Genomic DNA, 15,998 nt, shown 5'->3' with positions numbered 1-15,998 from the left:
AGTGTGTACAAATTTAAAGTTTATGTATCTGCACAAGAATGTGTGCCTGCACTAGTGTTGCCAAACATGCCACGATGAATGTGTCCCTCTTTCAGTTACTGAATCATGCCTCCTTTTCATTCTCTCTTTATTCGTCATAATTATATTCTTTACCATGAGTGGTAAATGATATAAAGAGTCTTTCAATAAAAAAAATGTGAAATATCATCGAAATTTTATATTCTTTTGAAAAGCCTATCGATGATGACATTATGTATCGAATATAATATTGTGCAAATGTTTGCCGCGGCTTTGCGCATGCGAAATGTGAGATTTTCCACACTTCAGGCTGAATTTGACCGATGGGTTATGTTGACTTTGAGGACCGCTTGGGTTTGTGGTTTATTCGCATGGATCTGTGACTTGAGAAAACCCCACAAGAAAAAGTCTAACGGGTCAAATCGTACAATCTCGGTATCCAGTTCACCTCACCTCCACATGAGATGACAATGCCCTCAAATCTGCCGAATGTCCAATGTGGCCTTCCTGTTGAAACCACATGTCGTTGGTGTCCAAATCATTCAATTCATACCAAAAGATCGATCTAAAGCGCTCGCCGTTGAAATTATAAAGAAATCCACACCAAACAGTGACTTTTTCGGGTTGCATTGGACGCTCTTGGATCTCATGTTGATTAGTATCGTCCCAAATTCAACAATTTTGTTTGTTGGAGTATCTATTCATCCAGAAATGGCCTTCATCGCTGAGGATGGTTTTTTGAACTATTGAATTTTGTCATTTGTATGAGCTGTTGAATGCTTTATCCGGCCACGTTGATTTGGCCAAACAAACTGAATAAATGACAGCCAATTCGAGAGATGTAGCTTCAATAATATGGCTGCTTTCAACTGCCAAATTTCGGAGGTACCTATTGGGAGACTCTTCATATACATATAAGTTTTTCATTCTGTTTGTAATTTCTGCAATATTCATTTGCGGTATATATTCCTGATCTTTATACATAGCGGCTACTTTTGTACTTAAATCCGTCAGAAATGCTTTTGGAATTTTCTGTGCTTCGTTCCACAACGATACTGGGAAATGAAAATATGATATTGATCTTTAAGGAGTTCTATTTTTTCATTACTACCTTGATTGATGCAATATTTAAATTATTTTCTGTTGTCCGTTTTTTTTTAATTTAATTTGCAACCCTGTCTGTACACCCAGTATCCATTTATATACGTTAATTTGTTTGTGCTTTCATTACCTCCTACTTCAATTTATCTATGTCCAAATGTTGGTGTCAAAATTATATTGTGTATTTCGTCGTCTCCTTCTCAATTTAATGATGATGATGATGACTTTAACGTTTTTTTTGTCTACTACTAGCAATAAAAATATGTTTATTACTACAAAACATGTGCATATAACTAACGTGACCGGATGTTTTTTTTTATCAAAAAGCGGGAAAGTATTCAAATTTGAAAAATTCAAATACAAATTAGAGTAAGTTCGGGTAATGTGGTATACCTATTTTATATTTAACTATAATTTTTAGAATCTTAATTCGATTGGAACAGTTCTCAGCTGGTGTTCTACTACTTACTATAAGTGTTAGGTTTACATCCATGAAAGTAAAAAAGTTTTTTAAGTTGCAAGTTTCAGAGAAATTTGGGAAAAGGAGAAAAAACCCGTAAACAAGCCATAGAAAAAATTGGCGGGTAATATGGTATACCATATTACCATATTAATATTGTATACCAAACCGCATAACCGATGCATAGTATTTCAATTTGTAAATGAGTTGCGTTTTATTTAAATCATCTTCAATGGATGCGGTAAAAGTTGGCGGCTGACTAAGCTTGCCAGAAGCTCCTCAATACATTCTTCGCTTCGTAGGAGACATTGAATGACTGATGCGAAAATAATATTCATCTCGTTGTTTCTAATAGTTCAGATAGCTTTTTTCAAATCTTCCGCTGCTCATTTTCTTACTTCACCTTTCTTTGGCATATTATTTGTTTGAAATTCTTTAGCTATACCACATTAGCTGACCAAGTGGTTTATTGAAATTATTATACAAGGTGGCGCAAAAGTAATCCTCCTAACAGTCAGTTCTGTTTTGACATTTGTGTAGTAAACACATGCGAAATACACGTTAATAAACAATGTTACGCTACACTGCTCCAGAACGCGGAATATTGCTGACTAATTATTTGACCAATAAGGAAGATGATTTTTCATCAAAAATAATCATGAGTGATGAGGCCCATTTCCATATTAGCGGGTACATAAATAAGCAAAATTTACGCTTCTGGGGCACTGAAAATCCGCGTTTAACCCACGAAGACCCATTACACCCGCTCAAAGTCACTGTATGGTGTGCTGTTTTCGCTGGAGGAGTCATCGGACCTTTTTTCTTCGAAGCCGTCGCGGGCCAAACGGTTACTGTGAATGGTGAGCGCTACAGAGCAATGATCAACGAGTTCTTTTTGCCGCAACATGATGAATTGGGATTGGAAAACATGTGGTTCCAACAGGACGGTGCAACGGCACACACTGCACGTGCCACAACCGATATGCTGAAGGATGCATTTCCCGGGCGCCTAATCTTCCGTTTTGGCGATTCTGGCCAGCAAGATCGCCTGATTTGACCGCTCCAGACTTCTTTTTGTGGGGCTTTTTGAAGTCGCGGGTTTATGACAACAAGCCTCAGACTCTTGCAGCTCTTAAAGACAATATCCGTCAAGAATGTGAGGACCTATCGCCGGAAGTTTTGGCCAAAGTGATGGAAAATGCCATAAAAAGGGCTCAAATGACAATCAACTGTGGCGGCGGCCATTTACATGACATCATATTCTCGACTTGATGTAATGAAAATTAAAAGACCAAATAAAAATAATCCACAAGAAGAATCAAAGTTTTTAATTTTTTTTTTTTAATTGTAGCCAAAAAACATCGGAAGTTTACTTTTGCGCCACCTTGTTGTTATTCAATAGCAAAATGTTCCCATTTGAATTTAAAATTAAATTTGAAGTTTAAAACACGTGATTTTAGAAAAAAAATATTTTGAACAGATCTCAAAGAAAAAGTCTACAACAAGATCACACTGATTTTGTACAACTGACTATTTCCATGACCTGCAAAAATGAAGTACACTCACCCAATGTTAATTTTCTGAGATAATAAAACTCTTAAGCTTGATACCTTTACCCCTATGCTCTTAGTTTTAGAGAAAAGTAGCTATACCACATTACCCGCTTATACCATATTACCCGAACTTACTCTATAGTATATATTTTAATTAATTAAAATATATTATTTTACTAGTGTTTTTTGATATTTTTTTTTTTTAATTTTTTTTTACAATTTTAACCATGAATCTTCAATCAGTGTTTTATCAATTCGTATGTTACATTCGTTTTATTATTATTAAAGCCATTTCAAAGGTATTGATTTTCTTTTGGTCACGTGCTTCCATATGACAATGTCAAATATCTCTTTAATTATAGCATACATATAGTTGGTCAATTCACAAGATCTATCATGTCATATTGTCATAATGTCCTAATATTTCACAATGTTTTAAAAATGTTGTTATTGTCTTTCAAGCTAGAAATGTCCTAAAATAATACCACTATGTATGCTATGTTTATTGCGTTATCGTAATCAACCGGCAGAGACTAGCGCCGAACGCCTAAGAGTAGGTTAAGCCGAGCCGCCGAGTCGTGAAATATTAGGACATTATGACAATATGACATGATAAGAGACCTTGTGAATTGACCAAGTATATAATTTTCTTTTCTTTCGCCTAAGTTAATGTTGTTTTTCACTTACACTTTCATTTCTTAAAGAATAAAACTCATAAAAACTAAATAACTAAAATTAATTTCCAACATTGATTTCTATCTCCAGAGTGTCAAGGTCAGTACAAAAGAAAAAAGGAACAAAAACAACAAAAAAACACAACTACAAACAAAAAAATCTAATTACCTTAAGTGTATTGTTGTTGTTTTGTTAACTTTATAAACATACAAAAAACAAAAAATTCCAAGAAGGAAATCTTTATTTTATTATCCTGACATAGACTCGTATACAAACATATACTCACTAACTAACACGTACAATAATGTGAACAAACCAACAAACAAAAAAAACAAGAAACATTTCTCAACATGTCCAGTGGCAAAACATAGAATATACAATTTTTATATGTATAAGGAGTAGAGAAAAAACAACAACTAAAAGCGCAATATAAACCGGAACTTAACAAACCCAAATAGCAGAAAAAATAGCAATAATAAAAACAATAACAACACAGCAACTACGCAAATAGTCCTCGTACTCCTTAGGGGGTTGCAATCCTATGTACGTAGGTACGCCCAAGTTGTTGTATATTACAGCTACACTAGCAAAAACAATGACGACAATCAAATGAGAGCAGCAGGATATTAAAAACACACAGATGAGAGAGCATAAACATGTTTGGCATGTTAAAATTTTGTTTTGTTTTTAAAGTGGACTTAACAGTGCATTAAAAGTATGCTTTCGTTTAAAAGTTTATTGCATTTTTAGGTCCCAGATAAAGACCCCTTTCACACTAGGCAATTTAGTTGCGCAAGTCTCATGCCCAACAACAAAACAGCATGCAAAATTTTTCTTCTCTTTAACCCGACATTACCTCTGGCATCTACAAACCTAGTGTGAAATATTTTAATAAAATTTGGTTTTTCTAACATTCGTCCTGGAAAGCAAATTCTAAAGAATGGAAATTTTATTGAGATAGTATCTCGAGACTTATTGAGCATATTTGTCATTTAAAATTTAAATATGTTAAAACTGCCCAAAATAATATGAGTTGAGAATGTTTTGGGAGATGGGTGATATATTGATTTTGTCATTCGGTTTATAACACATCGAAATATTCATCGCAGACTCACAAAAGTATATATATGCCGGGTCTATTCTTGATCTAGCTACATATGTCCGGGCGAGCGTTAGGGAAGGACTTAGGGGTTTAAATTTTCCTCAACTATTCTTTGTTGATCAAAAATGTTTGGTATTGAAAATCGCGGATACAAACGTAAGACAAGTAGATATTTTTCAAAATTTCCTATAAATATTTGGTATATGGATTAAAAATGTGAAATCTTTTAGCTTTTAAGTTAAAACTTTTGTACTTATTCCATCTTTATGGCAACATATGGATTCCGAGCCAAAATAACTATTCATCTTTTGAGGCCAAGAACGAATCAAGCCAATACTCTGTTCCAAAGTGAAGCGTATCCTAGACAGAGCGTTCTGCATCAATTGAAATAAATTGTAGTCGGACGGGGCACAGTAAGGACAATGAGACAAAACTTCCTAACCACTTCATTTTAAATACCTTTTAACAGGTATTGTAACAAGTGGCCGAGCGTTGTCATTGTGGAATATTACGGTTTGCCTGGGCGATCTTTGTCTTCCGTGCCACTTCTGAACCGCACAAAACATCTCTCACACGTTGAAACAGATGGAACACATTCACCATAAGCTTTGTTCAGCAATCGGCATGCTTCAGTTTTTTTTTTCAAATTATAGAATTTAAGCAAAACTTCCCGCATATGACGCTTTGTTGGCACAAAATTCGACATTTCCGAAGCAAAAAAAAACTTTGTTATTTACAATATAATGACAATAAATGACAGATATGTACCCTTTAAAATGACATATAAGATATTAAAAACAAAAACCGCATTCAGTTGATACGTCATCTATGGTTAATCCCGCATTTTTAAGCCATACACCCAATATATTGCAGATAATACATTGAAATTTTTCACAATCTTGAAAATTGTAATAATCGGACCATGATAAATGTAAAAAGAATAATGGTATCCATACAAAATACTAATTTTTTGAACTATTATTCCCATTTTCTCTCTTACAAACTCTCTTATATTTAAAGAAGTCCAAACCCATAAATTTATTTTAATTTAAAATGCTCGAACAATTAATAAGAACTTTCTTTATTATAAAATAATCGTAAACGTTTCTTTCCACTTCGTGTACACATTTCTAAATATTGACGGTCGAATATCAAATTCCAAGAAAATTTACAATATAGTTTTTTTAAATTTGTTTTGCAAAAATTGCTATGCTCCTCTTTCTATATCTTATAAATAATAGATTTATTTCCATCCAAAAAATTCAACTTATCTGTTTTTCATTGCCCCCAGAAGTAAAATATAACAAATTGTTCCCTATGAAAATAGAATAATTATAGAAAAAATTACAAATATTTGTTAATAGTTTGAAATAAGTAAAGTCCATACTTATTTTTTTAAAAATACATATAGGTATAATTCAAATATAATATAATTAAAAAAAAACATTTTTGTTGAAATTTTACGTTAGAATGTGTTTACACTTCTTAGAACCTGCAAAACAATGGAAACTTTAAAACTTCTTACAGAAATAATACCCAAAAGTAAGTAAACACCAGTGAATTCTATTATTTTTTTAAGAAAATTAAAAACATTAGATTCCGTCCGACCTATACCTTTTTTTAGAACCGAATCGAAACATTTAAATTTCAATCGATAGATGGATTTTATAATTTTCATTATCTTAAAAAATCCAAAAATTCACTGTTGTTTACTCACTTTAGATGATCAGTGTACATAAATAAACAAATCAAAACGCTAAAGCTAAATATATTCCTAAAACAATGAATACATTCTTTTAAATATCGACATGAACATGTGAATGTTAAAACAAAAAGGAATCCGAGAAATATCAAAAGAATAATAACAAAAACATCAAGAAGAAGAAGAAAACACTTTGCAATTGTTAAAAAGAAGAAAACAAAAAATCTATATACGAGTACATTGAAGATAGAAAAAAAACACTTTCCACGCACTTCACACAAACCGTCCGTAGAAACCCTTGACATTTTATCTGTCATTAATTAAATATTTTTTTTCCCTTCTATGCATTCAATGCTTTATTGTTTATTCATATTGTTGTTCTTGTTGGAGAAAGAGAAGAAATAAAATTATTTAAATTTGTTTGTGTTAAAAGTAAATTGTAAAAAATTCTTAACCATTGATAGCATAGAATAAATAATTAAACAATTGTTTCTGTTTTATTGTATTTTATAGATAAGTCAACATAAGCCAAAACGACGCGACGCGCGAAGATGGCCAAAATGGAAGTCGACGATGTCGTCGACTTAAGTTTAGGCTCCGGGCGTGATCCAGCTCTAACTATAACACCTGCAACTGTAAGAGACTTGAGAGCACTTACACAAAATTCTGGACTGACTATAACACCTGCACCACCGCCACCAACAGCAACATCACCGACCGCGGCCACAACAGCCACAGGACTGGGCAATAGTAGCAGTAGTATCGGTAGTACTAGCAGTAGTACTGCAACAGCTAATTCAAGTGGCAATACCACACCAACTACAAATAATATATCGACGACTATAACCACGGTAGATCCATCTAGTAATAGTTCAACTAATCAAATAACAAACTCAAATTCATTAAACATAACATCGCCTGTAGCTGCTAATGCAGTTATGGCCACATCAACTACAACAATTGCAACAACAACAAATTCCAATACCCATGCATCAGGGACAGGGTCATCTGGTGGTGGTAGCGGTGTAGGAGGAGGAGGAGGAATAATTAGTTCAGGCAACGAAGAGAACAAAGTTCAACGTCGTGTTTTGAGACCACGCACCGAACCCAAATCTTATGCAGAGGCTCCTGATATTGTCTTATTGCCGGCACGAATGAATGGTCGCCAACAAAATGGTAACATAGACTCTGAAACGGATGACGAAGAAATGCCGCCGTATGTGCCCATCAAAGAGTTGACACCAGCCGAATTGAAAGAGCGCGAAAAGGGACTGCGTAAGTTAAGGGAAGATTTACGTAACGAAGAAACCAAACTAGTGTTACTAAAGAAGCTAAAACAGTCACAGCATGTCATGAAGGAAAATATTGTGGTCACATCGACCAGTGTATCGCCCACAAATCCCCTAGCGGCTATACCGGCAGCTCTGACATCGAAGGGAGCCTTAAGTGTTACGCCCACTACGGCCGTACCACTGCCAGCACATACCAAAAGTTCACGTTCCAATAGTAGTAACATCTCATCTTCGGTTAGCATAAGGTAAGCAAAAAATTCATTTAAATCAAATATACGTAATTAACAATTGTTTTTTTCTCTACCATTAGCGCTACCAATAGCCGCTCGAATACAAATTCCTCTTCAACTGGTTCGACATCATCTCCTCATCGTTCAACTAACAACTCTATACTGCCTCCACCACGTTCGGCGCTACCCGGTGGTGCAACTCTAACAGCCGGGTCTTCCGCTTCAATTAGCATTCAAGCCACGTCCTCACCATCATCATCAACGTTGTCATCATCTGCCCGTTCGAATGCTCTACCGCCCCGCACAAATTTACCGAATCTCACTATAACGCCATCAGTGACTATAACACCAACATCAGCTCCACCATCTGGACTTAAATCACGCAATGTGAGTTGTTGTAATGTGATCGTTGCAGTAAGCGCTGTGTTGTTACATTATTACATGTTTCTTATTCATTCCTCCACCTCCTACTCCTCCTTAGTTCCAAACTTCTTTAACCACACTCTTAACACAAATTTATACTAACTACATGTTACTCTAATACGTTTACATACACACAACGCTTACTTACAGCAACACATAAAGATGTCATTTAAAAATATTTCCACTTTCCTACTTACAAAACATTTATACTCAATTGTAGTTTATCATTTCATAAGTAGTACTATTAACTTGTAAAATAATTAAAGCTATTTTCAAACCATATTTAAAGTAACAAATGAAATTTAGTAGAAATAATCGTCTTGAAATAGAATTGATGAAATGTTAAGTCCTCTTTTGACATGTCACTTTACAAGAGCGCTTGAAAAAATAGTCACAAATTTCCATTAGGCCTTAAAAGCAGCTTTAACTTCTTTTGGAATTATTGTTTAAATCCTACGTAATTTTCAAAATATATAAAAACTGAGAAGAATGTCACATTCCAAGTGACTTATGAAAGTTGCTCTTCAATTTGGTCTCATTCGAAACAAAAACAAAACATTAATAAAAAAATACGACATACAACGATACAACGCTACGACACCAATTGTGAATTGGGCAATTGTCTATATAATTTTGTTGTATTCCAGATAGCTGAGTAATTTCCAAAATATGGTGCCTAAAAACTGACAAGACTATCAAGTGTCTCAACGAAGTTACACTTTTAATGTTAATTTTGGTCTTATGTGAGATTGTCTTTATAATTTTGTGATCTACAAATATCTCGAAAATCATTTTGTTCAAAATTCAGACAATACATACATATGTGCAAATAACACTACACGACAGCCAGAAAGGGCTCCTGGTGGAAAAATGTTGGCTAATGTTGACATGTTAAACAAAAATATCGCAAACATTTTAATATCGTAAAGTCAGTTTTCGAGATATTTTCACTTTTAGGTTTTCAACAAAAACATTAAACAGTTTTATCTCAGGAACGTGGAATTTAATTGAAAATGTTAAAAACTCATAGCAATTTGTTTCTAAAAATCTTTTTAAGTAAAATTCTAGGAATAATTTTCTAATTTGTTTTTCCTAAAAGAGTTTTTTTGTTTTTAAATTTTATTTAAATACACAATAAATATAAAACATAAACACAGTATAAACACTAACCTTTGAATCTTGTCACTACTTACACTAACTCCTCATAATAATGTAATGATAATAATGTAGGATAGAGATGAAAATAACTATAGTGAGACGTATTTATATTTTATAATATTGATAACTATATGAATTTAGTATGTATAATTGTTATTAAAATGTATGAATTTATCATGTTTTTCTGATTCATTTATCAATTTCATAAAACTAACCAATTTGCGTCATATTGTGTGCTTTGTATTGTTTATATTGAACTAACAAAAACTAAATGAAAACAAATAAGCAGCAGCCTAATGTTTCGGATAATTCTAAGGTACCTAACACCATCAGCAATTCGGTATCAATAACACCAGCACCACCGTTGTCAACACAAAATCATCAACACAATGAGTTGAAGGTAAAGGTCAGCAACAGAATTTTACAACAAATTTTACCTCTAACTGACACTAATTGTTATTTGGTTTTCATTGTAGAATGACCGCTTAAATTCCCGCGAAGATGTTCAAACTCCCGCACAAAGGCAAGCGGCTGCTAAACTGGCGTTAAGGAAACAATTGGAGAAGACCTTATTACAGGTATTTGCATGGATTTGATATTCATTATAGCATAGCAATCAACTGTTATTATTTATGATTTTATACTGTTTTATTGAAGATTCCTCCACCTAAGCCTCCACCACCAGAGATGCATTTTATACCAAATCCTAGCAATACTGAATTTGTTTACCTGCTTGGCTTAGAGACTGTTGTCGACTACATAACGACAAATAATAAGAAAACAAATACAATGGCACCACCATTTCGCTGTGCTCAATGTAAGATTGATTTTACACCGGTCTGGAAGTGGGAGAAACAAGGTAAGCATATCTTTATATTTCAGCTAAAGATCTACTAATTTACTTGTGTCCTCTACAGGCAACAAAGAAGCTAAAGTTATTTGTGAACAATGTGTCACCACTAATGTTAAGAAGGCTTTGAAAGCTGAACATACCAATCGACTGAAACAGGCATTTGTTAAGGCCTTGCAACAAGAACAAGAAATTGAGCAACGTTTGGCCAGTCAAAGCAGTCCATCCCCGGTGGATGCTCATGTAGCTGCTAGTTCTGTGTTGTCTCAATCTCAGAATCATTCTCAACAAACGGCGCACCAATCTCAGCCACAAGCAGCGCATGCAGCGTCGACAGCAGCCGCTTTAGTTAATCTACCACCTTCTGTAACGGTTATACCCACCAAATGTCACACTCCAACTCCGAGTATCACGCCACGTCCCACACCACCACCAACCAATCAACCGACACCTCCACCACCAACTACGCCACGTTCGTCGCGAGGTTCCATGTCTCATCAGGCTCAACCCAGTCCTAGTACACCAACACCCAGTCAAATGCATCACCATCAGCAGCAGCAGCAGCATCAACACCAGCAGCAGCAACAACACCAGCATCAACAGCAGCAGCAGCGCGAACGAGAACGTGAACGGGAAAGAGAACGTGAACGAGAAAGAGAGCGCGAACGTGAGCGTGAACGAGAGCGTGATCATCATCGTGCAGAGCAGCAACAGCAAAGAGCTGCTGCCGAACAACAACAGCAACAACAACAGCAGCAACAGCAACAATATGATAAATATTCAGCTGCTGCTTTAGCCGCTGCCGCCCAATTGGGTGCTCTTGGTTTGCCGGGCCTAAACAATTTAGCTGGCTTAGGCGGCCTAGGCAATCTTGGCAACCTAGGGCAACTGGGTAATTTAGCGGCATTAGGAGGTCTGGCAAATCTGGGTGCTGCAGCCGCGGCTACGGCAACAAATCCAGCAGCTGCAAATCTAGGTGCTCTTGGCAACGCATCACCTGCAGCTGCAATGCAAGCGTTCCAGCAACAATTATTTAGAGGTAATATACTTAAAGTAGATATTCAATCTTATTTTAAAATCATTAATTTCGAGTTTTAAAAATTTTAGAAAAATATGTTTAGAAATGTTTTGTATTAAAACTAATATTAAAAAAACAGTTTTCAAAATTTACCTTGACTTGATTGATTTTTCTCGCAAATATCATTTGTAAGAGTTGTCCAAAATTGTTTTTAACAACATTTTTATATACATTTCTCATAAACTATAAACTAATACGTAAAAACTTTTTTTCATAATCTCAATCAATTTAAAAATATTGAAATGAGTATGATAAATACAAACACTTACCCCCATTAATACGAAGTCTGGTTATGTGTTAACTAATAGGTATACTGTCGGTTAAAATTATTTTTGTATGAAAACTGTCAGAATAACTATTAGTTAACACATAACCAGATTTCGTGTTAAGTCGCAAAACTCTACATACGATATCGGCATTTCATTTAATTTGAAAATAATTTTATATTTAATGTTGTGGAAATTGTTAATTTGTCAAAATCTATAGTCCAAACTATACTTAGGAACTATAAAAGGTTTGAAAGATATGAAAGTTTGTCACGAACTAGACGTCCATTAAAATTTGATGAAATATTAAGGAGTCAAATTGTAAGAGAAGTTTTAGAAATTCCAAATAAAATAGCGTAGAATGCCGATGCAGATACAATTAACCGATGCTTTAAAAAATCTGCATGACCAGAAAAAAACTATACTGTTCAATACAAAAACGTCCATTTAAATTATCTTAATTATATTATATTGACAAGAATATATTCCACTTTTAAAAGACCATTTTATTAAACTTGTAAATTTTCTTATTTTCTAGCTTTGGGTCAAGGTTTAGCAACGAATCCTCAACATATGATGCAATTCACGCCACTTTTGTATTCCTATCAAATGGCTATGGCTCAGGCAGCTCAAGTAGCTGGTAAGCATAAAAACAATTCTCCTTATTAGACTAAAATAAATTTCATATGGTGTATTTCTTAAATATTCCCAGCATTTACAAATAAAAACAAAACAACATCTGCATCTTCCTCCTCTGCTTCGTCGTCCAAGAATCAAACAGCATCTTTGGCTGATATACAACGAGCCGCTGAATTGCAGCGACAATATTTATTAGAGATGATACCACCGCAAGCACCAGGACCCAGTAACAATCGTCAAAACAATTGGAAAACGTAAATAACACACAACATTAACATCAATAACAATAATTATAGAAATAGAACTGAAAGAAGTCGTCGAGTTTTGTGCATGCAATAATTAAAGATTTTGAAATGATCTTTGAAACAAAAGCTACTACAGTCAAATATTAAGTTTAGAGACACATACATAACTTATGTTTTATACTTTTTTTCTCCTTTTTTTTGTCCACTTTAAAGAAGATGAAAGATTATTTGTTTGTTTAAAAATACATACAAGAACCAAGAAAAATAATGAAAACAATTAATGCATGCTTTGGTCGTTTGATCAGACCAAAAACTCAAACAAATTTCTTAATATTTTAAAGTTTATATTATTATCTTTCTATCATACACACTCTCTCTATCTATCTCTCATTCTGTATAGTTAATCCCTTAAAGATTTTCGTTAAAATTTCTATCACATTAATAAATCAAATTATTTTAAGTTTTTATTTATTCAATAACTAACAAACAACAAAATTAATATACAAACAATTTTGTAAAAGAAAAAGAAAAAATGTCGAAAAGGAGTTAAATAACTCAAAAAACAAACCAATCCTCTCTTCTTCATTCATACAATATTTTTAAGATTTAGTATTGCATGAAATATTTAATGCAAATTCTTACAAAACAAAACAAAGCAAATAAATCCCATAATTTGCATTAAAAACAAAAGAAAAAACATAGATAAAAAACTATTTTTATAATAAAACAACAAACCATACAAAAAAAAATAATAAATAAAAGAAAAATAGTTCAATAATTATTTTTATTAGTTCTTAAACGATTTAAGCATTAAGTGTTATGTTTTTTTCTATAAAACAAAACAATTAATTAATTAACATTTCAAATGAATTTTAGTTCTTTTATTACATTTCGTTTTAAATTTTTTTTAATACTGCTTTAAAAAACGTTCGTTTTCTTTTGTAGTTTTTGCCTTCCCTCTCCACTTTAGAGGCAACATTTTTTATTACATTTGCAATTTACATAAAATTATTACAAAGTAATTGTTAACTTCTACTTTTGTTTTTTTTTTAATTGTTTTTATTTTATCTGTTTATTAATAATTACTCTCTGTATGTTTAAATTTATTAAATAAAATATTTTAATTTAATGATACTATTTTTATTATTATTATTATAATTTCTTCTTGTAACAATTTGTATCAAAATGATTTATTTCTTAATGCGAACAGAAAGAAAGAAAGAAGCCTTAGTAATATCAAATTTAGTTTTTATAGTTTATTTAAAATTTTAGTTACTTGATTTAAATTAAACAACAACAAAATATTATTAAATATATTTTCTAGATATAATTGAATTAACAAAAATAAACATTTTATTGCTTAATTTAAACAAAAAAAAAACAAAACAACAAAGAAAACTTATTTTTAACGGGTGATACCTAAACTACAATAAAACACACACTTTTTTATAATTCACAATTTCATTTTTCTCTTATTGTATTTTATTCAATGTAGAAACATAAAATTTAAAGAATTTGTTTTGGATATATTCTGTATTCGTCCATTACCTACTAATTTTCGGGTATGTTATTTATACATACAAATAATAAATGAGGGAGCAGCCGCAGAACAAAAGGTACCTTTATGAAAATTTAAAAAATTTTGGGAAATTGATTTTTTCTTGAAGATTTCAACCCAAATATTATAAAAATACCAAAAAATCAATTTGTAAAAAAAATCGAAAGATCACCTTTCGTTCTGCAGCTCCTCAAATCTAATGACATTTTAAATACCTTAAGTAACATGGAATAAACAGTGTTCTTTTGTTATCCATATTAGTGGAATGGACATAAAAAGTTCGGAATTTCTGTAGTCTACAGAAGACATGCAGCCAAAGTGTTGTGTTTGCACAGTCATCTTGTAACTGTTCTTCTATCATCGAAAGTTCTTCTCGTACCAATTATCATGGGAACGTGCTTGCAAAGTAATAACACGTCTGATGGTTACCAGTTTAGGATACCTTTGATAAAGTCGATCTACACATTTGGGCTGCGTTACAATTCAATATAATAACCTGCCAGTCCATGAATTAAACGTTTATCTGTAAGTAAACATTTTAAATAACTATGTAATTTTATCCTCTATCGTTTTTAAGACATTGAAAATTTGAAATAAACTAATTTATGGCCCAAAAATTTGTATACCATTTGAAACTATATACTGTGTAAGGTCATGGTTTTTGCTGTTTTCTTTCAACGGGGTCGAACGAAATAAAAACCATTTATACGTGTGTATGTTTGCACATAAATAACTTTGGATACAAAAACTGCAAGTTTCACTTACTTGGTTGATCGTAAGTAGAAAAATATAAATATATATATAAACATTATAAATATTTATTGAAAAATAAGGGTTGGTTTTTGACAAACTGAAAAATGGCGCTTAGGCAGATTGACAACACTTGAATGGTCAACTGTCAAACTTCCTAAGCGGCATTCACAATGTACAAGGACCACAGGCATAGCGAGCGAGGGTCACAATATTTATAGGGGCTCCATATCGATGTCGAGGAAGTCGTCGTCCTCCTCCACATAATCGCGGGCCTCAACAGATATTATTTTCTCTCTTTGATCAGGTAACACAACTAATTAATTTTTTGAAATCGGTCCGTACCCCGTCCAACTAAACGTTATGGGGCATTTAAACAAAAAACTTTTGAAAAGCACAATGTCAGTTAAGAAAAGTGTGTAATAAATACATCACACATTTTTTCGGTTTTAAATCGTTTCGTATGCAACAAGGGTATTTCATTAAGCGCTTAATATCAGTAAATTTAAATATCGATATTTATTTATTCGTTTGAAAGGCCTATATATAACATTATGTATGAAATACAACATCGTGGAATACATATGATGGTTTTGAGGACCGCTGTGGTTTGTGGCTTATACGCATAAATCTGCGACTTAAGAAAATCCCACAAGAAAATCAAATTGCATGGTGAGCTGTGTGGCACTTAGCGCCATCCTCTTAAAATAAGATATCATTGGTTGACCGTTAACGGTGATGACTTGGTCAAAGTCGTTCTCAAAGAAATATGGATCGATGACAGTAATATGAATCGATGACAGAAATATGGATCGATGACGCTGCCAGCCCACGCCATGATCTCATGTGAATTGGTATCGACCTAATTTCGACAATTTTTTTTGTTGACGTACCAATT

General features: G+C 33.1%; 1 protein-coding gene across 3 annotated transcripts in view; it reads left to right on the top strand.

The window, feature by feature from the left end:
• Positions 1-14,251, top strand: part of simj (simjang) — a 130,575-nt gene extending 116,324 nt beyond the window's left edge. For 2 of the 3 annotated variants that reach the window (XM_065502840.1, XM_065502841.1), the window contains 8 exons: positions 7,125-8,148; positions 8,214-8,520; positions 10,004-10,114; positions 10,191-10,292; positions 10,372-10,573; positions 10,632-11,603; positions 12,447-12,548; positions 12,621-14,251. In XM_065502840.1, coding sequence (XP_065358912.1) covers positions 7,163-8,148; positions 8,214-8,520; positions 10,004-10,114; positions 10,191-10,292; positions 10,372-10,573; positions 10,632-11,603; positions 12,447-12,548; positions 12,621-12,805 — 2,967 coding nt within the window. In that variant the 5' untranslated portion in view covers positions 7,125-7,162 and the 3' untranslated portion in view covers positions 12,806-14,251. The remainder of the gene's footprint in view (positions 1-7,124; positions 8,149-8,213; positions 8,521-10,003; positions 10,115-10,190; positions 10,293-10,371; positions 10,574-10,631; positions 11,604-12,446; positions 12,549-12,620) is intronic. The other variant, XM_065502842.1, reaches the window with a different exon arrangement.
• The last annotated feature ends 1,747 nt before the right edge of the window (positions 14,252-15,998 follow it).

This window comes from Calliphora vicina, chromosome 3 (assembly GCF_958450345.1).
Source record: "Calliphora vicina chromosome 3, idCalVici1.1, whole genome shotgun sequence".
Classification (NCBI taxonomy): Eukaryota; Metazoa; Arthropoda; class Insecta; order Diptera; family Calliphoridae; genus Calliphora; species Calliphora vicina.
This window is presented reverse-complemented; position numbering and strand designations above follow the sequence as displayed.